This window comes from Leptonychotes weddellii, chromosome 1, assembly GCF_054177405.1.
Source record: "Leptonychotes weddellii isolate Sample4059 chromosome 1, ASM5417740v2, whole genome shotgun sequence".
Classification (NCBI taxonomy): Eukaryota; Metazoa; Chordata; class Mammalia; order Carnivora; family Phocidae; genus Leptonychotes; species Leptonychotes weddellii.
This window is the reverse complement of record NC_138369.1, coordinates 18,096,778-18,118,579: the sequence shown is the minus strand read 5'-3', so window position 1 is coordinate 18,118,579 and position 21,802 is coordinate 18,096,778. Positions and strand designations below refer to the sequence as shown.

Sequence of the window (21,802 nt, the reverse complement as noted above, 5' to 3'; positions counted from 1 at the left end):
CATCCGTGTTACCCGGCCCAGCTCTGGCGGCGGGGCCTGGCGTGCAGTGGGCACAGCGCTCCACCTGGCCCTGGCCGTGGGGGCCGAAGGCTCTGCTGTTTGCACACCTGCTTGGTAGGTGGAGGGGAGGAGACTGCCTGCTTCTAGAGGACCCCCAGATTCCAGGGAAAATGTGGCTCGGGGCCCAGCCACGAGAGGCGTTTCCTGAGGCCGTTGGGTCAGGCCTGGCACCTCCCCAGCTCTGAGAACAGGCCCGGAGGCACTCAGCCTCCAGCCTCCCAGGCAGCTGGGCAGCATCCCGGCGGCCGCTTCCCTGTCGCCGTCCCCCGGCTGCTTGAGGTGGGCCTCACAGGCCCAGCCCCTGCCCTTTCTTGGGCTTTGCCTGGCACCGTGGGGGACCAGCATCTGTCCTTAAGGGGATCCCCAGAACCAGGAGCTCCTCCAAGCAGCAGGATTGTCTCATTTTATAGATGAGGGGATTGAGTCCCAGTGAAAAAACTTGTGGATGGCAGAGTGGAAACTCAAACTCCAGGCTCCCGACTCTGGGCACCATGTTCTCCCTGCCGCCCTCCACTTAGCCCTCTCCACACAGGAGGAAGCTGGGGTTCTCGGTGCAAGGCTCTGCCTTGGAGCTGACGGACAATGGGGAGAGCCTTGGAATTCAAACACCAACCAACCGTATTTTTGTTCTAAACCCACTCTGGACAGCCCCAGGGGAGCTCTTGGCGCCTGTGTCGGGGACAAGGGTGCCCCAGCACATCCCATGCCCTGCTGGCTCCCCCACCTGACTGTGAGCCCAAGGGACCAAGCCTCACTTCCGGGCTTTTCCATGCCGTAGAGCAGGGCAGGGATTCAACCAGAGTGTTTCCTGAAGAGGATGGCTGGTGGATGGAGAGGGGAGGGGGACTTTAGCCTGTCTAGGGAGTTTGCCCCGCCCATCCCCACAGCCCCCTCCCCTGGCCAGCACCAGCCCCACCTCGTCCCACCTCTCTCCAGCCTTGGAAACTTGTACCTCAGCCCAGAAAAATGAACTTGCTGGAAGTCTGCTGCTGGCTGTCAGGGCCAGCCAATCAGGCGCTGGGGCACTTGGCCCACCTCTAGGGCTGGAGGGCCAGGGGCTGGCCCAGAGGGGCTGGACCCTGGAGAGCAGGGGAACAGAGGGAGGGGGAGCCAGAGAGTGGGAGACCCTGAGGTGGTGGGAAGGGAGAGCTGCCCAGGCTCAGGGGTCAGGGCCGCCACCTCTGACTCCTGGAGCCCCTGTCCTCACTGCACCACGGGCACACTGGAGCATGGCCCTCAGCCTCGACACAGCCACTCAGCATTTTCTCATCCTCTTCTCCCTCCCTGCTCCTCTCCCCTTCCCCAGGTAGCAAGGACTCTTGAGAGGTAGATTCTAGAACTCTAACACAGGCTCTTCTGTGGCAGGGACAGGGATACATAACAATGAGAAGTGGAGTTCCATCTAGCATCACCTTGCCTTGTCCCCATTTTACAGATGAGGAAGCTGAGGCTTAAGACGACTGACATGCCCACGTCTTTTGGCTACTCTGGGATTTGAATCCAGATGGGCCTGAGGCCTGAGCTCTATTTCCTTCCTCTTCCCTGTCCTCTTCCCCAGTCTGGGCCAGCCTCCGAGCCTCTGCTCACGCCTCTCTGCCCGCACTCTCCTGACACATTGTCTGCATCTGGGCCCACCTCCTCCCATCCATCGCCCCACAGACACACTCAGGGATCCCTTCAGCCACCCAGAAAAGCCTTCTTCTTCAGGCCCAGGGCCCCGGAGCCACAGGAAACCCATAAATACAAACACATTTGCATGAAAACCCAGGGGTCTGTGTCTGTCGCTAACAGCTCACTCAGCTTCCAGGACAGGGCTGCCAGAGGTGGGAGCAGCTTCCTGGGACAGCCGTGTCCTGACAGCCAGGTCAGTACCATTCGGTGTTTATTTAGACACACAGATAAAAGAACCTGGCGGTTCAAACAGTTTGTGATCCTTTTTTGTTTTTTTGTTCCGATATATATATGTGTGTATGTGTATATGTGTGTGTATATATATGTATTTTAAAAAATCAACACATCACCAGTCCCCCATACGTTTCTTCTCTACTGAGCAATATATACAGCCTATTATATATATGTGTGTGTGTGTATATATATATAATATATTTTTTCAATAGATAACTACATTCAAGTAATGAAACACAGGATTTACAATTTCCCTCTGACGGCAGAGGAAAAGCAAATTCACACACAGTTCACAGAAGTACCATAAGGGCCCAGTCAGACAGGAGCTGAGGCCCCTCTTGGGGGCCAGGCAGCGGCAGCAGCAGGAACCAGACAATCACACTGTTGCTAACTATGGGAGGCGGGCAGGTGCCGATGAAGGGGGACGCCGCCCAGCCTGCTCTGTCCAGGCTGTGTGGGCAGGCCATGCTGGCTGACCCAGGCTCCCCGGCTGGGCTGGGCTGGGGGGCATGTCTGGAATCCTCACTTTTCCAGGAATCTCTCAAATTTGGGGTTCACAAAGGAGAAGCCAGCGAATGCTGTTTGGTCCATGGAGTCGATGAGGTTCTTGTCAGTGTAGGAGAGACGTGCCTTCTCGTTCAGGAACTCTTGGTCGAAGTTGCTGTAGTCTCCAGGGGACTTCTGCGGGCAGAGGGAAGTGGCACATGAGCGGGACCCAAGGGGCGGCCCTCCAAAGGTCCCCAGGTTCCCAAGACTGCCTCCCACACACCTCAAAATCCCTGTGGTGCTGGGCCAGGCCAGAGCTGGCCTTATTAAGAACAGAAAGAGAGACAAACCGTAAGAGACTCTTAACTCTAGGGAACAAACTGAAGGTTGCTGGAGGGGAGGCTGGTGGGGGGCATGGAGTAACGGGGTGATGGGCATGAAGGAGGGCTCGCGATGTGAGGAGCACTGGGTGTTATACGCAACTGATGAATCACTAAACTCTACCCTAAAACTAATAATACACTATATGTTAACTAACTTGAATTAAAAAAAAAAAAAAGAGAGAGGGCGAGTACAGAAAAGGAGTCTCTCCTAACAGCCTAAGAGAAGCCCAGCTGGACAGTGGATCATCCCCCCAAGGGGATGAAGGAAGCCAACAAAGAGCCCTGGGCCTGGATAAGGAGAGGTGGCATCATCCTGAACGGGACTCCAGCAAACCACAGCCCATGAGCAAACCCCACCCACCACCTGTTTTTATAGGCCCCAAGAGCTGTAAGAACAGATTTCACACTTCTAGTGCTTAGGGAAAAAAATCAAAAAGGAGATTAATATTTTATGACATGTAAACATGAGATGAAACCCAAATTCCAGTGTCCGTAAGTGAAGTTTTATTCATACAAAACTATACCCATTCATTGACATATTTTCTATGGCTGCTTTATTGAGACCGTCTGGCCTGCAAAGCCTAAAATATGTACCATCAGACTGTTCCAGGAAAAGTTTGCCAACTCTCTGCTTCTGAGGATACAATGAAATGGGAATAGAAGAGATCTCAGGCCGGTGGCCTTTAGGCCAAACTAAGCAGGCAGGTACAATCATTTTGACTGGCACTGGGTTTTAATGAGATTTGAGCCAGTTACTTTAAAATTGGGCAATTTGACGTAAAAATCCAGATTTCTGACTTCTTTTGAAAACTGTCAGCCTTGGGCCCGTTTCCCGGCGTGTGCACTCCTGGTGTGGAGGTCCCCTCGGACAGCTCACCCTAGGCCCCCGACCATTTCCCATGGACCCACACACCTGCCCTGTGCTTCTTGGTGCAGAGAAAGAAATCTACCCCTCTTTCTATCAAAAGCAAGAAACTGCGAGCAGACTGTGTGATTTTCCTCCAGCCAGCCTGGCCCAGTAATAAGGTGCCCAGCCCAGGAGGCCCCCGAATTTCAGCTCCCTGGAGCTGGGGAAGCTCTCCGGCCTCAAGGGACAATTCGGGGCACATTACACAAGCTGCCGGGGGTTCCTGACAGAGAGAAAGCCAGAGGGAAGAGCTGCGGTCAGAGAAGGGCCACGGAGTCCAACTCCTTATCTGAGAATTCTGGCCCCAACCTGCCTCTGCTCTCCTGCTGGCTCCTCTGTAGATTCTGGGCCTCTGTGGGAACATCCCTCCTCCATCTGGAACGCCCCCCGGCTGCCCTCCCCGCCCCGCCCAGATCCCGCTTCTTCTCAGACCCACTCCGTTCTTTGCATCTGGGCTCCTGCTGACAGACTCCCCCGGTGACAACTGATCATGTGTGGTCTTGTGACAGTTCTTGCATTGTTGTCTTATATCATAAACAATCATCAGTGCGCAAGCTTCTTATCTCTCTGAGGAGCTGGAGCTCCTCTGGCTCTGGGCCTCCTGCTCTGTGCTTTGCACCCAACACTCAGCATTTCCAAGATGTACTGGAAGATGGATTGGGTGGATGGAGGGAGGGAGAGGCCTTAACTCTGATTCCCGAAGCATAGTCCCCTGCAGACAGTCTACTGACGGGTGGCTGGATCTACAGTTCCCACTGTTTGTTGACTGACTGACTGACTGACTGAAGGGGGTTGTGCGGTGAGAACACAAAGGTAGAGGCAGAGACAGAAGGTGCCGGGGCTGCCAGGGAAGCAGGCTTGCTGGAAGAATGGAGAGGAGGAAAACATGCAAACGAAGCAAGAGGAGAGGCAGGGCCTGGAAGGCAGTGGAGGGCAACAGCAAGTGGGTGGCCCCCACAGGAGTGGGATCACCTACCACTTTGGGCTTGAAGGGCGGCTCCACGGCCCGTTTCTCCAGCAGAGTCCAGTTGATGGTCTTGAAGAAGGGGTGGATTTTGATGTTCCCATTCACTCCCAGCCTCTTGGTTGTATCCCTTTCAAGCAGCTGCAACCCAGCAGGGGCCCTGGTTAGCCCCGAGGACGTCGGGAAATCCAGAGTCTCAGCGAACCCCAAGCAGGCCCAGGGCTGTCCAGGCGGGCCTAGCCCAGCCCTGTAGCCCAGCCCAGGGCCTCTGGACCTGAGAGGGTCCTCTCTGGCCTGCTACCCTCCTGGGTCCCCCAGACATAACAGGCCATGCAGGAGGCCTGCCGGGACTTTCTGCCGTGGGCCTGTGAGCAAAAGCAGTGGTGTTTACCGGGTGTTCACGATCTGCCTAGCACAGACCCGAGTACCCTTCCCCAAAACTCTGCGAGGCAGGTTCTCCCACAGCCTCCATTTGGCAGATAAGGAGACAGACTCAGAGTTTAGCTTCAGGTCTGTCTCCTGACCCTAAGCTCATAATCACTGTACCAGGCTGATTCGGCGCGGTGGACTCAGGAGCTCTTGGGAACGTGGAGAGCGAGCAATACCCCCAGTGTGTTAGGACCAGAGCGTCAGTGAGGCTGCATTCCAGGGACGAGGGGCTCCTGGCCTACCTATGACCCGCATGTCTGCTGGGCCCTGACCCAGCCAGCCTGGCCCAGAGTCTCCCACCTTCTCCAGGATGTCCTTGGACTCCTTGGTGATCCAGCGGGGATAATGCGGTGTGTCCACACGGATGGACTCAAAGAGTTCGTCCTCATCGTCACCATGGAAGGGGGACTGACCAATGAGCATCTCGTAGAGAAGGACTCCAAAGGACCACCAGTCCACGGAGAATGAGTACTTCAGGCCCTGCAGGATCTGGGGCAGGGGAAGGGGGGCCGGAGCTGAGAGGAGCCCCCGAGCAGGAGGCGTGGCCAGGCTTCCTCATGCTCCCGCCTGTGGCTCGGGACTGTCTCCCACCCTCTTGGGACAAGGTATCTGAGCGGGCTGGTGGCCGGGAGGATGCCCACTCACCTCAGGGGCGATGTAGTCAGGAGTGCCACAGAACGTGCTAGCCTGTTTGTCCCCGAATATGTTCTCCTTGCACATCCCAAAGTCGGCAATCTTGATGTGGCCATCCTGGTCCAGCATCACGTTGTCCAACTTGAGGTCCCTGAGAGGGGGCAGGAAAGGGAGTCACCGGGGGCCAATTCCCCTCCTCTCCTCCCAGCCCCCAAGTCTCCATTTCCAACCCTGTAAGCCTAGGACCTCCCCCAGGGAACAAGGCAATGAGGAAGAGAAAAGGAAGCCAAAGGAGAAAGAGGTGCTAAAAACAGGTGTTTCCTGCAAAACACCTGCTGGTGTGCCACGTGCTGAATACACACCACCTGACTTCCTAAAGCCCACACTGAAGATCAGAGAGGTGACGTCACTCGCTCAGGGTCACCTAGCCAGCGGTCAGCCGCGGACATGGCCCTGGGCTCGGGTTTGCCTGACTCCACAAGGGCAGGGACCAGGACTGTTTTATACAGTTTGTGGTTTCAGTAGATAATTGATGCACATGGAGTACTAGAAAAGGGCAAACAGCAGAAGTCCATCTTCACTAACCTCGGCAACCAGGCCCACCCCAGAGCGGTCCTAGGCACAGGCAAGCACACTACAGTGTGTGGCTCCCCCCAGCACCTTCTCAAACCCAAGCGCCAACATTTGATCCACACTGTCCCATGGGTTCCATTTCCCCTTGACAAGGCATCTTGGCTTTGTCCCACACCAGTGCCCAGAGCTCAGCATCAGCCTTATTGATGGGGTCCCTACTCATTCACTGCAGGATGGGACTGTCATTTATTGGGCGAGAACTGATGGAAGCCGGCCCTACTGACAGCTCAGATGGGGCTCGGGAGCAAGATTGATCGCTCCCAGGAAGGGAGACGGCGTCCCAGGCAGTTCTGCGCTCCCGCCAATGGCGCCAAGTATGGGCAACGAGCTCCCAGTCCCTGGTGCTGGGCCAGCCTCAGCAGAGGGGCCACAGGAATCCGAGCAATGGAGTAGGAGGCTTAGGCAAATACCCAACCAAAGCCTGACTCCGAGTGGAGATGGGGCCATGGCTGGGCTGGGCCTCACGCAGAGCATTTTGGGGGATATGATGGGGTTGGAGCTTTCCCTCCTAAAACCCCCCCAATACACGCCCCCCCTACCCCCGCACCTGTAAATGATCCCTTTGCTGTGCAGAAACTGTAGTCCACAGACTATCTCGGCTGCATAAAACCTGGAGGACAAAGAGAGACAAAGTGCTCTGGGATTTCTATGACCAGCTCCTGCTTCTCCCTGGGCCCCCATCCCCGCCCCCAGGGTCAGGAAATGCTGCAAATAACTCCATGGACAACCTGGGCCTGTATCAGGCAGGAACAGGCTGGCAAACAAGGCTAAAAAGAAAATGATGAAGGAAAAGCTCCAAATGAGACAATGCTCTGTCCTAAGAGTGTACACCTTTATACAGATAAACATATGTGCACACACACACAGTTGGGGGGTACATGCCCGTCTGGGGGCCACACACCAGGGTCCTGTGTTGTACAGCATGACCATCTGCAAGGCTGCCCAGGCCCAGGCTCAGGGAGGGGACAGGACCCTGGCACGTCTGTGTTGTGACACTAGCCACTCACTCACCATCCATGGCTTCCCATATGCTGGGGACAGTCCCAGCTACCCCAAGTCTCCCCATCCCCAGCTCTAGCCCAGGCTGACTTCTCCGGGGAGAGGGAAGAAGGAACAAATGGTAGACCAGCAGTGCGCTCCCCCCCACAACAGGGCCCTCACATACATGGCACGGTAGAGCTCGAAGCGGCCTTTGTCCTGGATGTGGTACATCAGGTCGCCCCCATTGAGGAACTCCATCACAAAGAACAGGTGGTCCTGCGGTCGGAAGAGGGGTGAATAGGGGCACAGCAAAGGGCAGAAGGCTCTCTACTGAGGGCCACCGAGGGCAAGCCCCAACAGGAAGTAGGGGACACCTCTGCCCTGGAGGACCCGGGGGCGGGGGGGACGTGGCCCTGCCCCGGGGGGCTGAGGGAGGGGCTGTGGCTCCAGAGGCAATAACAGTGGGAGAGCCGGGCACCTTGGTCTGGAACGTGCAGAAGAGGTGGGTGAGAAAGGGATTCTCCCAGGCGAGTGCCAGCACCCGCTTCTCCACCATGGTGCACTCCACATCATCATCGATCAGAACCACATCCTTCTTGAGGGCCTTGATAGCAAAGAACTCCTTTTTGCTCTTCAACTCTGCGAGCAGCACCTGATGGGCAGGCAGGATGCTGAGCAGGAGAAAGCCAGGCCAAAGGGCCAGGGTACCACAACCCCACCCCATCAGGAAGAAGCCAGGTAGGGTGGGGATACAGGTGCCCTTGCTGGGCCCAGGTCCCCTGAGCTGCCCCAAGGCCCAACGGCCCCTTACCTTTCCAAAGCTGCCTTTGCCCAGGACCTTGTGGAAGGTGAAGTTCTCAATGTTGCACCTGGTGCTGCCCTCCCAGATCTTGCCGTAGGTCCCGCTGTCTGCCCAAGAGATGGTGCTTTAGACTCAGGTCTCTATCTGCTGAGTCCCCTCCCTTGGGGCCAAGGGGTGGGGTGGGGTGAGGGGCCTCAGAGAAGAAGGGGCTCCCTCTCCAGAGGTGGTGCCTCCTCTCAGGTCTTGGCCACGGAGGGAGGTCAGGCCCCCATCTCGAGTCCTCGTGGGGAGTGGGGGCTTTCCTGGGGGAAATGGGCCCAGCTTCACCTGGAACAATATCTCCAGAGACTCCTGGCTTCCTCTCAAAATTCTGGTAGATTCCAACAGTCTCTGTTTCTGATTTCCGGGAGGGTCTCTGGAGGACGGGATAGAGGTTGGGGAGCCAGACAGTCATACCATCATCAGAACTCCCAGCCCAGAGGGAGGACCCCCACCATCCCTAAATCTACTCTCAAAACCAATGGGGGCCAGCAGGGGCAAAGCCCAGGACCTCCAGGTAGTGCACGTGCGCGTGCATGCACACACACACACACACGCACACTTCCTGTGGCACAGGGACACCTTGATGGTCTGGAAGGCACTGATTACAAACAAAAGTTTTGTACACTGAGCCCCACCCTCCCAACCACTTACTCAATAGATTGTTATTTGTGTTGCCTTCGCTTGTAATTGATTCTAGAATTTTACCTGGAAGTTTTATGGCATTCCTCAAGCCCCACCCACACCTCCATAAACACCCCCACCCCCCCACCCCCCGCCAGGATTCCCACAGTGCCTGCCCACCTGGCTCACTTGGTTCAATGCCTCAGCCAGGAGCTTCTGGTTAATGCCGCAGAGGTTGGCTACCTTCTTCTGGCACTTATGGTGTACATTCATGCCGCAGTCTGGGGGGAAGTAGACAGGGCCATCAGGGCCCCTGCTCAGACAGGACCAGGCAGGCCACCAGCAGGCTCCGGAAGAACTGTCCCCCTTCCCCCAGGCTCAGCCAAGGGCAGGGAGGAGGGGAGGAGAAAGTAGGAGGAAGCAGACCTTTGGTGGGGTCTGCTGGGTTTCCTGTCTTTAGAAAAAAATGCATCTGAAGCACCATGAGCACTTCCAATTTTTCATTATTTAAAGAAGAAAAAGCAAAAGCAGAAGCTATGAGGTCTGATTCTAAACCCTTTAAAGAATGTCTAGGACAACCTAGACAAGTCACTTTCCCTCTAGGGGGTCTCCTGTTTCCGCCTCGCTAAAGCGTGGGGAGGGGGCAGGGGTCTGTGAGGCACGTTTGCTGAGCACCTGCTAGTGTGCGTCAGGTCTCGGCTGAACACCTGTCTGCTTGCCCCTCACGGCTCTCTGGGCCCCACTCGACTCTGACCCTACCTTACTCATGAGGACACTGAGCTCGGAGGGGTGGGGCCGCCTGGTCACACAACAGGTAACCGGGAGAGGCAGACGTGGTGGGGCCAGCGGAGAGGGGCCACCGAGCCCCCCTCCTCCAGCCACGGAGCCACGGCTACATTAGTTAGTCGGAGTTTACGCGGTCTGGGTGGGTCGGCGCCAGCGGGGAGGGCCCTCCTGCCCTGTCCGAGCCCCCAGAGCTGGGGAGCACGCACCTTCACATTTTAATCCCTGCTTCACCAGCCCCCAGAGCAGGCTGCCACAGTGGTCACAGAAGGTGGGGCTCATGTAGTTGTAAACCTTGAATCGGTGCGGCATGTCAATGTTGAAACGTTCTTTCTGGAACTGGGGGAGCGGGGCGGTCACAGGTTGAGGGTCACAGGCCAGCGTCAGCTCCTTCCTCAACCCCTAGCTCTCCCCCAACCCCATGCATGGCAAGATACCCAAAAGGGCTCCACTGGGGACTGGGCAATCCAGAAGTCTCAGGATGGACCAGGAAAAATGGGGAGAAGGGTGAGCTCCACGGTGAAAGGCTGGGGAGAATCCCTCCCAGGTGGCCCCGCCCCCCCCGGCCCCGCCCCCGGGGCCCGGCCTCACTATGGTGTCCCGGCTGTTGGCTGCAGTGCCCGTGCACCGGCCGATGATCTTGTCGATGCATTTCTTGTGGATGGCCGCGTTGCATTCTTGAGGAGGCACAGGCCAGGAGGGGGATGGGAAGGCAGCAGGAGGGGCAGGGCTGTGAGCTGGCGCCACTGGGCCAGTCCAGCCCTCCTCTACAAAGCCACTGTTCTCCCTGACCGCCCACCCCCTCACCCCACACAGGCCTGGGGCCCACAGCTTGCTTTTCCTCTCCTCCTGCCTGCCCTGGCAGGACGGGCCTGGGAAGAATAGTGGCAGGGAGGACAGGCCAATCCGGAGGATCTCAGAGATTAGGGAAGTCTCGAGGGGGCCTAGTGGGCAGCTGGGGGGCAGCAGTGAGGGGCATGGAGTGTCGCCACAAGAGGACCACAGGCAGGACAGCAAACGGGTCCCAAGCTCTCTCTCATGCTCCTGCACACACACACACACCCAACACACACACACCCAACCCAAGGACCCTGGGACATACGTACTGATGCATAATAACGACAGTGGGCTCTCTGTATAGAATTGTTACTATGTGCCTGTCACCTAAAATGCAGCTTTATATGTTTTATCCCATTTGATCTTCATAATGGTTACTATCCCTATTTTACTGAGGCACAGAGAGGTTAAGTCATTCTGCCTAAGGCCCTCCAGGTAGGAAGCAGCAGAACTGGGATTCGAACCCAGGCCATCTGGCTCCAGAGCCCACGTTCAGAGCCACCGCCATGGTGTGTACGTGTGTACCTGGACACACACGTACCCCCAGAGAAGCACGCGTGCAGCCAGGGGTGTACTGGAAAAGGTCGAACAGCCTGTCTGGGGGAAAAGAGCCGCGACGGGTGGCACTGGCGGATTTCTGTGTACGTACGACACCAAGGCCCATTTCAGGCCACCAGGGTGACGCTCCCGAACGTGAGGGGCGGGGAAGCGACACAGGGAACTGGCTTCCGAGAGCAGAGCAAAGCCCGCCCGTGCGCCCGCGGGACGTGGCTCTCCTATGGACGCTCAGACGTGGGAATCTCCACGCACACCCTCAAGCACACAGGGCGCCCCCATCCAGGCACACAGTCCTAACACAGGGACACAGGGCGCTGGCGGGCACGCGGGCGTGCAAACCGGGCCGAGGAGACACTTACGCCTGCATTTGTAGCCTTGCTTGTTGAGACCCCTGAAAGACAAATCCCCAGGCGGGGTCAGGGCTGGCTATGGGGCCCTCCCTACCCCCACCCCACCCTCAGCAGGCACAGCCAGCCCTCACCAAACAAAGTCTTTGCACACAGAACAGAAGGTAGGCTGTCTGAAGAAGGTGGCAATAAACTCGTGGTTCTTGATGTAGTGGATTTTGGCCTGTTTGATGGCTCCACGGCGGTTCATTGTTGGGAACTTGGCCTCGTCTTCACCGCGCATAGACTGTTTGCAATCTGGGGACCATGGAGGCATGAGAGGTCAGTCCCAGCCCCCGGGGAAGGACAACATTCCTGGAGTCCCTCCCAGGGTGGCTCCAGGTAGACTGTTGATAGGGACTGCTTCTCTAAGCTTCCGCCCTGGCTCTAGCCTCTGAACCTACGTCCCCAGCCCAGGGAGGGTCTTACCTACATCTTCCAGGAAATACTGCACAGACATCAACACCTTGGCCTGGGGTTGCAGGTCCAGCTGCAGGGGTGAGGGTTGGGGGAGGGGGGCATCAATGAGGGCGGGCTCCAGCCAAGCTGGACTCAGAACCCGCCCCCATGGTTGGTCCCCCAAGCCCAAGGGAGTCCTGGCAGCCTAGCCAGACACCTGTCTGCCCACTGCGGGCATGGCCCCGCCCTTGAGCCCTGCCCTCACCCCCACCCCAGGGGTATTATTACATTTGGGGAAGTGAAAGGATCCAGCCCACACCCAGCCCGGCCACATGGCCCAGGAACAGAGTGGGAAGGGAAACTCCCCACCCCCTCCCCTGGCTGCCCAAGGATCTTAGAATAGAGCGCCCCCCCCAGCCCCTGCAGATGCAGAGGCACAGACACATGCATGCTGACACCCCACGCCGGTGCTCTCTGTGGCGGGGGCTCTGCACGCCCAGTCTCCTTACACAGTTCTGAAGGCAGGACCTTTACCGCGCCCAGGACCCACGCCTGGTGCCTGACATTGTTCCTCGGTGGAGTGGACAGAGAGCACAGCAAGTATCTCTGCCTGACCCGCCAAGGGTTGGTACAGCCCTGGGTCAACTTCTCTCCTGGCCTGGTCCCTTCATGCCTCCCTGGAGGCTGACCAGAGTCCCTGAGGGTCTAGGATCTTTTCCCATGGGGACATCTTGGCTGCAGGAGCCCACATGTAACCCCAGGGGGCAAGAGATGCCCTGGCAGTGCGGACATCCTATGGCCATGAGGGACACAGGGCCACGTGCGCGCGTGGAGGCCAGGCTCCCCCAGGGGAGTAGTGGCCCTCGGCCTTCCCCTCCTCCCGCCTTCTCACTGCCGAAGACACATAACTGTGCTGCCTCCTGCCTGCACCTGGAATATCGGTGAAGGTTCCAAACAGAACTCGCAACAATGGGTGCCTGGCGCCTGGCGGGGGGGGCGGGGGCAGGAATCCCCCTACGTACATTTTGCAATGTCTTACTATGTGCCTATCCTGCTTCTACGAAACTAAAAGGGAAAAAAGTAGTCGCCGTAGCGAGGGTGGCTCTCTTCAGCACCTACCATGTGCCCAGCGCTCCAGTAAGCCCTTGGCATCCAGGGGCTCATTTCCCCTGAACAACTGCCCCTGAGGTAGGGTCTTTTCCTGGCTTCCCTTACGGGTTCGCACACAGGCTCAGAGGGGCTGGGACCGATCAATCACAGGGCTGGTATCAGCTGCACAGCCGCTCAGGAGGCCAGACAGGCCCCGCACACGTGCGTGCGCCACTGCGGCCCGCGAGCCCTCACCCACGCCCCGTGCACACGTGCGCGCGCCACTGCGGCCCGCGCGCCCTCACCCACGCCCCGTGCACACGTGCGCGCGCGCCACTGCGGCCCGCGCGCCCTCACCCACGCCCCGTGCACACGTGCGCGCGCGCCACTGCAGCCCGTGCGCCCACACCCCACACACATGCGTGCGCTGCTGCAGCCCGCGCGCCCTCACCCAGAACTCGGCCTTGCCATTGTTCTTCTTGCAGCGCTCGGCCAGCACCGACACGCCCACCGTCACCTCGGACACCGGCTCTTCGGCTGCCCGCATCAGCACGATCTGGATGACACGGCCCTCGTAGATGTGGGCATCGAATGTGGACTTCCACTCGGGGTACATGGTGGGCTTCTTCTGCACCAGCGTCTTCCCGCGCTCTGCAACACGGCCAGGCAAAGGTCTGGCTGGGGCCCCTCTGTCCCACCCTCCCCCGACTCCCTACAGCCTTCAGCCCGGAGAGTGGGCCTGGCTCCCCACCCCCCGAGGGCCCTCCTGAGGCTATTTTCACTCCTCAGCCTTCACAACTGCGCTCTGCTCACCTCTCCAGCCTCACGTCATTGCTAACACTCCAGAACACGGAATTGTCAGCAGCTCCTCTAGGATGTCCCGCCAAGTCCCACCTAGGTCCTGCTGCTCCCTGGTCCTGTGACCCTCGTCCTTTGGCCCCACTTAGCTGTCACCTCCCCTCGTGCACTCACTCAGTGAACACACACCGAGGCCCCTCATGCCAGCCACGGCACTGGAGGTGAGGAACACGGCAGAAAGAGAAGTTAAAACCAGTGCCCGTCCCCTGAGAGCCCAGTCCAGGACAGAGACACGAGCCCATTAATCCCTCAAGTAAACATTAAATCACAGCTGGGATGAGACTGAAGAAGGCAGGGCCAGGGTTCTAGACCTGGTCTGGGTCATGGTCAGCTGATGTGCCCCAGCCTAAGGGACAGGGAATTCTTCCTGGAGGAAAGGACAGCTCAGCTATGACCTAAGGGATGAGTCAGGGGTTCAGCAGGTGAGGGCAAAAGCCAGAAGGAATGGTGGGAGATATTTACCTCTTTCAGGAAGACCTCCCTGACCCCAGCTCTGGGCTTCCCTATCACAGGACTCAGTGTCTGGCTCCCACACCTGCCCACCTGAACATGAGCCCCATGAGGGCAGGGCCAAGTCAGCCCTGGAGCATGGCAGTGTCCTCAGGGCCCAGCACAGAGTCCGACACAGATGGACGTGAGGAAATTGTTGGGTGAAACCACCAGTGGGGGGAGGGAGCCAGTGCTGGGGGCTCTATGGGCGCTCGGTGGCCTCTACCTACGGTCCTGCATCCAGAGCAGGGCTGGGCAGGGAGAGGAGCATGAGGAAGAGAAGGATCCCTCAGAAGTTCTAGAGGAACAAAGCACAGGCCCTCCAGGGCCTCTTACTGGGCCCCAATTCCCAGTCCTACCTGTGCTGAGCGCCTCTTTCATCTTCACAGCACAGAAGGGCTGGCTGGCCTCATCGGTGGGCTGCAGGGAGCCCAACTCATAGGAGGTGAAGGCGATGCGCAGGAACGGTGCCATGTAGGGGCCTGCAGTGGGGCTGCCAAGAGAGAAGGGGTGAGGCCGGGCAGTGAGGGACGGCCCTGGGAGGTGCTCGGGTGCCCCCAGGGGCTCTCACCGCATTGAGTTTGGCCCCCATGGTGTGCTGACAAGACACTAGTTCTAGTTGCCATTGGGAAACCTGAGAAGTTTTCTAGAAGTCTGGATCTGTGGCATCCCTGGTAAGACTGCTGGATGTGACGTCAAGCCCACTGGGCAGAAGCTGGCTGGTACGGCCCCCTTTGTTGAGTACCTACCAGTCTACTCCAGGCCAGGGGCCCCCTTTTCACTCCTCTCCAAACCCTTCCTGGGCCCTGGAGGTGGGAGTCTGTGACTCCGGGTCATTTATTTGGGGGGTCATTTAAGGCCTCCCTTAATACCCCACTGTGTGCACTACCCCGGCCCAGGTACCCAGCATGTGCCGGCCAAGACGGGCAGGACAGTAACCCTACCTCCCTGCACCCTGCTCCTTGCAGCCCTTCTTGGGTGCAAAGTTTGCTCATAACTACGCACGCAGACCGACAGGGCCAAGATGACCATCCCCACTTTTCAGAATGAGAAACCAAAAGCCCGAGGCTGAGCCAAAGCCTAAAGCCGAGATTCCACTCACAAAGCACCCACTCCAGGGGCGCCTGGGTGGCTCAGTCGGTTAAGCATCTGCCTTCGGCTCAGGTCATGACCCCGGGGTCCTGGGATCGAGCCCCACATCGGGCTCCCTGCTCAGCGGGAAGCCTGCTTCTCCCTCTCCCACTCCCCCTGTTTGTGTTCCCTCTCTCGCTGTGTCTCTCTCTGTCAAATAAATAAATAAAATCTTAAAAAAACAAAAAACAAAAACAAACAAAAAAAAACAAAGCACCCACTCCATTCAGGGAGCAGGGCAGTGAAAGGGCCCAGCCACATCCCTCACCTTCTGAACCTCCGCCCCTTGGGGGCAGGTGCCTCTCACCTACAGAGATTGCCTGCACTCTCAAACTAATTTTTTCCAAACATAAAACTATTTTAAAGTTGAACGTACAATGACTTTGTTTTTTAGACTGCACAGGTCAGCCCCATGTTCCCCTATTCCTCGCTGTTCCTCAGATCAAGGCTCACTAGAGGAGGCGACCCTGAGGGTCTTCTGGGTTGTCCTTCCCGGAGGATGGTCACACGAGCAAGCCCATGGGTGCACATGCACGCTGGCTCTGGGCTGCACACACGAGGACGCTCCGTAAGTGTGGTTGGATGAACGCACACGCACACGCACACGGGTGTGTGCTCACTCCTTCCCGAGCAGAAGCCAGCACGGCGGTGGTCTCACACACGCACCCCCAGCCACCCACACACACATGTGCACACGCAGCAGCCCCCCAGCCCCTGGGATGGCTCCCCCAGCTCCTCCACAGGCAGCCGGAGGAACAGCGGGCTCTGCTGTTCCCTGCCTAGATGAGCTCACAGGAAACCCTGACCTCAGCCTGCAGCCCAGCCCAGGGGCCCCACCAGCCCTCCGCGGCCAGCAGCCAGAGGAGAGGGGAGGGGCCGGGCGAGGCAGACCCCACTGTGTCCAGGCCTGGCTCCGCCTCAGCGGGAGTAACAGGGGGTGTGTAAGCTCACATGGGAGCCCAGGTCCCAAAGCCTTCAGCCTAAGACCAGCCAAGCCAGCTACCATGACCTCTTGGTCGGCAGCGGGGAGGAGCGGGCTGTGGGCGGCTGCTAGCTCCTCCCTGGGCTCGAGCACGTGGAGTGCGTGAGATGGTGTGTAGGAAGGTGTGCGGGCGTCGGCCTGCGAGGACGTGTGAGTGGCACGTGGGGGCACTGAGCTAACGTGGAAGACAAGGGCAAGCTGCACGGGCCTGGCTGCTGGGTGTAGGAGTCCGGGTGAGTGTCCCAAACTCTCAGGCCAAAAAGGACACCATGCCCCTCCTGCCACCCTGCTGGGCCTGGGGTTCCAAGGTGCGGAGTTCTCCCTGGGGGTTCCAGAATGATCAGCAGGGCCGCTGCACCACACACACCTGCCACAAGTTTGCATCCACAATCCCAGGGCCTGACCCCAGCAGACATGGCTGGGCTTCGTGCTTCCCAACAGGATAATCTTGAGACCCGGGTGGGGCACTAATGGGCTCTCTGAATGTCTCAGAGGATGAGGGCTGAGGGGGCAGGCAGGGAAAAAGGAGCAATAGTCATGTGCAGGGGACCTGAGTTCCTGGGAGAGAGGGGGTCAGGGTAGCCCAGGCGGCAAAACGATCTGGTCATTTTGGCCAAGTGGTCAAGCTGCCTCCCCAAGGCCTCCCCCTGGGGCCCAGTCCAGGTGGTCCTCGGACTCCATGACCCCTCCCACCTCTAGGTCGCCCAGCAAGAGCTATCTGTGAGGACCGCCCCGGGGCTGCATGGAGGAGACGGAATCAGAGAAGCCCCGGGAATGGGAAGCAGAGCCCAGCCCCGCAGGCTGCCAGTCAGACCTGCCCTCCAGCTCTCGGTGAGCAGAGCAGCTGCTACTCAGTTAGAAGCCACTGGAAGGAAACCACAACCACGGCAAGCCCCAACTCTGGCCCCAAACCCGTACAGCCAGGCCACAGTGCCATGAGGAGGGGGACCCAGGTGTTCCGTGGGCTGCCCTGGGGCTACTTGGCAGTGACCCTTGGGTTAGGTCACCCAGCCCCAACTTCCTAGACTAAACCTCTGCCCAACTGCCCTGCCCAGACCCCAGGAGGGAGAGAGACACCGCGCGCCGGCGTCTTCTTCCATCACCACGTGACCCTGGGAGAGGTCTCGGGCCCTGCGCACCGAGTGCCCCCCCTTCACAGCGGAGCCTGCGTTGCCCATCTACCTCGCAGAGTCTGAACACTGGTGGGGAAACCAGGGAGTGAAGAAACGGCACAAAAGCAAGATGTGCCGATTATTTATAGCCCCCATGCAAATAGGCCCAGGCCCACAGGCCCCAAAGGGAGGCCACTGGCTCAGCTTCATGCTGTTCTGCAGGGCCACGGAGGGGGCAAGGGCACACTTCCCACGGGCCTCCATGGGGACCAGCTGAGGCCAGCCAGCCCTTTCCCAGCCATCAGTGGGCTCTGGATCTCTACCGTTCTGCTTCTCCAGAGGCAGCTCTACGAAGCAGGGAGGACCAGCCAGAGTCAGAGGATCTGGGGGTGAGTCTCAGCACCCCCACTTACAAGAAGGATCATCCTTCCCTGAGGCCAACACATACCAGATTAACCTCATCACGGCATTAGCTCACTCCATCCCGTGCTGGTTCTGGAAGTGGGTATTTTACTGATGAGTAAACAGGTGCAGAGAGGCTAAGTGACTTGCCCAAGGTCACACAGCCAGGAAGTGGTAGAAGGATTGGAATCCAGGCCTGCCTGATGTTGCAGCCAATGTTCTTTCCAGTATGCCATGCCAGGAAGAACTGATGAAGGGAAAGAGGGAGCAAAGGTAGAGACAGAGAGACATGCCAGGAGCAACACACACAAACACAGGACAGAGGAACCACAGAGAGGGGTAAGGGCACTGGTCTCCTGGTGCTCAACGAGAGTCTGTTCACCCAACCCCCTGTGGGCTGGTCCTAGGCCTGACCTTGAGGACCTCCTCCTTCTCTGTACGAGGATGATACTAACCCCTGAACTGCTCCCTTCCCTCCTGTCCCGGCCCCCTGGGCCAGCCTCTACTGCTTAAAACCTGGGGAAGGCTTGGCTATTCTAGATTCCAGTCCCAGGGCATGAGGGCCCACAGACTCTGCCCCCACCCGCCCCTCCCCGCCCTAGACGAGCCACCCAGAGGTAAGGAAAGGTAGTGCTGGGCGGGACCAGAGCAGGCAGGTCGCCTCCTCCAGGGCAATGGAAACCTGTTCCCGGCCAGCTCAGGGCAAGTTGGACACGGCCAACCTTGAGGTGGCCAGAGTGACCCTGATGGTTGGAGCTCCCAGGGCACAGAGGACAAGTGTGCATGTTGCACGTCTCCACATATATGCACGTGAGTGTGTTCCAGCAAAGGGGGTGGGGTGGGAGACGTGGCCTGAGGGGTGCCATCAGGAACAGAAATGTATTTCCCAATTTTTCTACAGCAATCACGTGTAACTTGTTTGATAATAGTTTTATAAATGGTGAAAAATAAAACCCAACAAGTCAAAATGTATCCAAGAGATGGGCCTTTAGAGACTAACATGCACATCTCCTCTTCGTAGGGACGTGGAAACCAAGGGCAAGGTCCTTCGGTGAGAGTCCCCAGGCCCCCAGATCCAACCTGGTCCCCTTGACCCCAGCCCTTCCCTGGCATGGGATTCTGCCTCACAGGCCACAGGGTGGGACAGAGGAGCAAAGTGGGGCCCTGAGAAGACAGACCTGGCCAGGCTCTCGGGGAGTGTGTGCAAATGTGGAGGGAGGCTCTCTTAGAAAGTCTGCTGGGGCAGGCTGAGGTCAAGCAAAGCAAGCCAGCCAGCAAAGCTGAGGCACCTGCTGGGTCTGCTCTTCCGTGAACAGACCCTTGGGGGTGGAAGATGCACCCCTCCCATGCAACCTTTCCTCACACATACCTGCCCAACCTTGGGGCCAGCCCTTGCCGCCTGCCCGTGGAAGGACCACCTGCTGCCTGTCAAGGCTGGCTGGTGAGGGCAGCATCACCAGGGGGGAGTTCAATGTCCAGCCCACATGGGCCTTGAAGGATGAATGAAGGAGGGAGGACACATGAGGCCCAGAGAGTGGGAGGGAAGGAGAGCGAGAGGAAGTGTGATCAGTAGGAGGGAGCCGGGCTGGCTCGGGCAGAGCTGCAACAGGGCAAGGGGGCCTGGCTTGACAGGGAGTCTGGCCTCCCCAGATGGCCTTCCCAGACAGAAGCAAGTCAAGGAGGCCACAGGGGTTTCACAACCCAGGAAATGGGCTCAGCAAGAAGAGCAGGAGGTGGGGGAGCGGAAGGGCTAGCAAGGCCCTTCTAATGCCCTTCCACCGGGGCCTGTGCCCCAGCCTCCATATGCCCAGCCCTGTCCTGGGAGGAGGCCCAACTATGGTCTCAGGTCATGGCCAAGTCCCAGAGCAGGGGATGCTCCCGACACCTGCTCCTCCCCAGGACTAGCCCCTCATCCCCTCGCGGTGCTCCTTCTTGCCCCCACCCTCATACCACACAGACCAACCCACTGCAGTGAACTCTCCTCCTTTTCCCCAGTGACCCCTCCCAGTTGCTACCACTCCTGGTCCCTCCCCAACCCATGGAATCTCCTGGGCTCCCACTGCCCTTGGAGAAAGCCCAGACCTCAGTCTGGCCCTGGCCTGCTCTCCACCTCGGACCTCACCTCTGGCTGCTCTGTGAACTCCGGTCTCTTTCAAGCCCCCTCTTTTTGCATATGCTATTCCCTCAGCCAGCATGTCCTCCATAATTCCTATATATCCTTCCAGACAGTTCTAAAGGCCATCCCTGGGGAATCGTTCCTCCCTCCTCCAGGAAGCCGACTGCTCCCCCACCTCATATACCCCTTCTCTCCCTCCCCGCCCCCCCCGCCAGGTACCCTGTGCAGTTGCTGGGAAGCTCATGCTGAGCACCCGGGTCTGTTCTCTGGGCATGGTCTCTGTCCCCCGCTCAGGCTTCTCAGCCCTGGCCACACATCTGAATGCCCTGAGGAGACATTCAAAAATCCTACTGCTGGGCTGGCCCAGCCCACTGGGATCCAGTGGGAATCACAGGTGAGGCCTGGGCAGCGCGAATGAAGCCTTTGCACTCACAAGAGGGGGGGCGACACCCTGAGAACCAGTGAAGGACTCGGGCCCTCTTCCGAGGAAAACACGCACTGGTGGCGATGTAACTCCACACACGATGGGCTGGGGGGCCGTAAGTTCCGAAGGCCCCGCCGGCAGGCACCAGTGACAAGATGCACGGGGCCATGGGACTCACAGCTCGGTGGGGGACAGTCACATAAACGTGTACCTAGAGAGCGATGTGAGTGCTGCTCAGGCAGTAAGTACAAGGCAGGGAGCGAGAGGAGCTGGGGTGCAGTGGGGATCAGGATGGGCTTCAATCTGACAGGCATGCAGGGGTGAGGCTGGCCCACCTGGCCTGAGGGGCTGGAAGAGTCCGAGGGCAGGACTTGGGACCAGCTGTCATGGGCTCACACTCACTCCTGCCAGCACGCGGTAGGGGGCGCGGGGAGGACAGGCCCTCTTGGGGGCAGAGTCCACACCAGGCCCAGGCCTTGAGTCACTCAGCTAGTCCTAGGGCTGGGGAAGCCCCGGGGTCAGCCACAGGGAGGGCTCCAGGTACCCCCGAGGGAGGAACGAAGGCCCCTTCGTGGTAGGACTGAGGACAAGGGGGCCTCTGTGAGGAGCTGGGTTGGGGGGTACACGGGGGCCTCTCCCAGAATAACCACACATGTGCGCACACATGGGCACACCCGCCAGCCCAAACACAGTCACACATGGGGAACCCTGCTCGCAGCTGGACGCGCGCGCACGGTCGTAACCACAGGCACGATGACTCAGTGACACACATTAAGAAACACTGCTCCCCCCCCACACGTTGACAGACATCCAGGCCCACGCAGGCCACCCAGGACTCTGACACCCTCACGCATTCCCCACCACAGGGAGCTCCAGCTGCACACGGCACACCACGAGCACAAGGTACACACGGGCAGAGATGCTCCAGGCTGACGCGGGCACAAGCGCACGAGCCTGGAAGGACCCACACGCATCTGACTAGGCGCTGGTACCAGGGAGGTCCAGATGGAGCTTTTTCTAGCACAGCCCTTGGGGGTAATGGCTAAGGAGGGAAGGGCAGCCGGTGTCGGGCCGGCTGGGTGTCCCCGCTGAGGGAGGCAGAGAGAGTCCTTCCTGGCCCAGAGCAAAGTCCAAAGTGCACACGGGAAGGAGTGGGCCAGTCAGGCACATAGCTGGGCAGGCCTCCCCCCCCACCTGTCTGAGGGGACGGCGGAGGCCGAGGACAAGGCTAGGGGTCAAAAGTGGCGGTCACAGGCCTGGGACGCCGGAGAAGGGGAGGGCGTACACCTGTTTCGGGTAGGACAGCCATGCCAGGCACCCCACACATGACCTCCATTGAGCTCCAGACTCACTGGGCAGAACGTAACAAAGAGAGATGGAGCAATTCACC

The 21,802-nt window shown here is 58.8% G+C and overlaps 1 protein-coding gene across 2 annotated transcripts in view; it reads right to left on the bottom strand.

Moving 5' to 3' along the window:
- Window positions 1–2,142: 2,142 nt before the first annotated feature.
- PRKCD (protein kinase C delta) overlaps window positions 2,143–21,802 on the bottom strand; it is a 28,337-nt gene continuing 8,677 nt past the window's right edge. Inside the window, exons 3-19 of one of the 2 annotated variants that reach the window (XM_081819138.1) lie at window positions 14,605–14,738; window positions 13,350–13,549; window positions 11,840–11,900; window positions 11,506–11,668; window positions 11,384–11,415; window positions 10,221–10,306; window positions 9,839–9,968; window positions 9,027–9,127; window positions 8,511–8,598; window positions 8,193–8,290; window positions 7,860–8,033; window positions 7,566–7,657; window positions 6,948–7,010; window positions 5,780–5,918; window positions 5,435–5,623; window positions 4,718–4,846; window positions 2,143–2,646 (exon numbers count right to left, since the gene is read on the bottom strand). In XM_081819138.1, coding sequence (XP_081675264.1) covers window positions 2,488–2,646; window positions 4,718–4,846; window positions 5,435–5,623; window positions 5,780–5,918; window positions 6,948–7,010; window positions 7,566–7,657; window positions 7,860–8,033; window positions 8,193–8,290; window positions 8,511–8,598; window positions 9,027–9,127; window positions 9,839–9,968; window positions 10,221–10,306; window positions 11,384–11,415; window positions 11,506–11,668; window positions 11,840–11,900; window positions 13,350–13,549; window positions 14,605–14,719 — 2,019 coding nt within the window. In that variant the 5' untranslated portion in view covers window positions 14,720–14,738 and the 3' untranslated portion in view covers window positions 2,143–2,487. The remainder of the gene's footprint in view (window positions 2,647–4,717; window positions 4,847–5,434; window positions 5,624–5,779; window positions 5,919–6,947; window positions 7,011–7,565; window positions 7,658–7,859; window positions 8,034–8,192; window positions 8,291–8,510; window positions 8,599–9,026; window positions 9,128–9,838; window positions 9,969–10,220; window positions 10,307–11,383; window positions 11,416–11,505; window positions 11,669–11,839; window positions 11,901–13,349; window positions 13,550–14,604; window positions 14,739–21,802) is intronic. The other variant, XM_081819140.1, reaches the window with a different exon arrangement.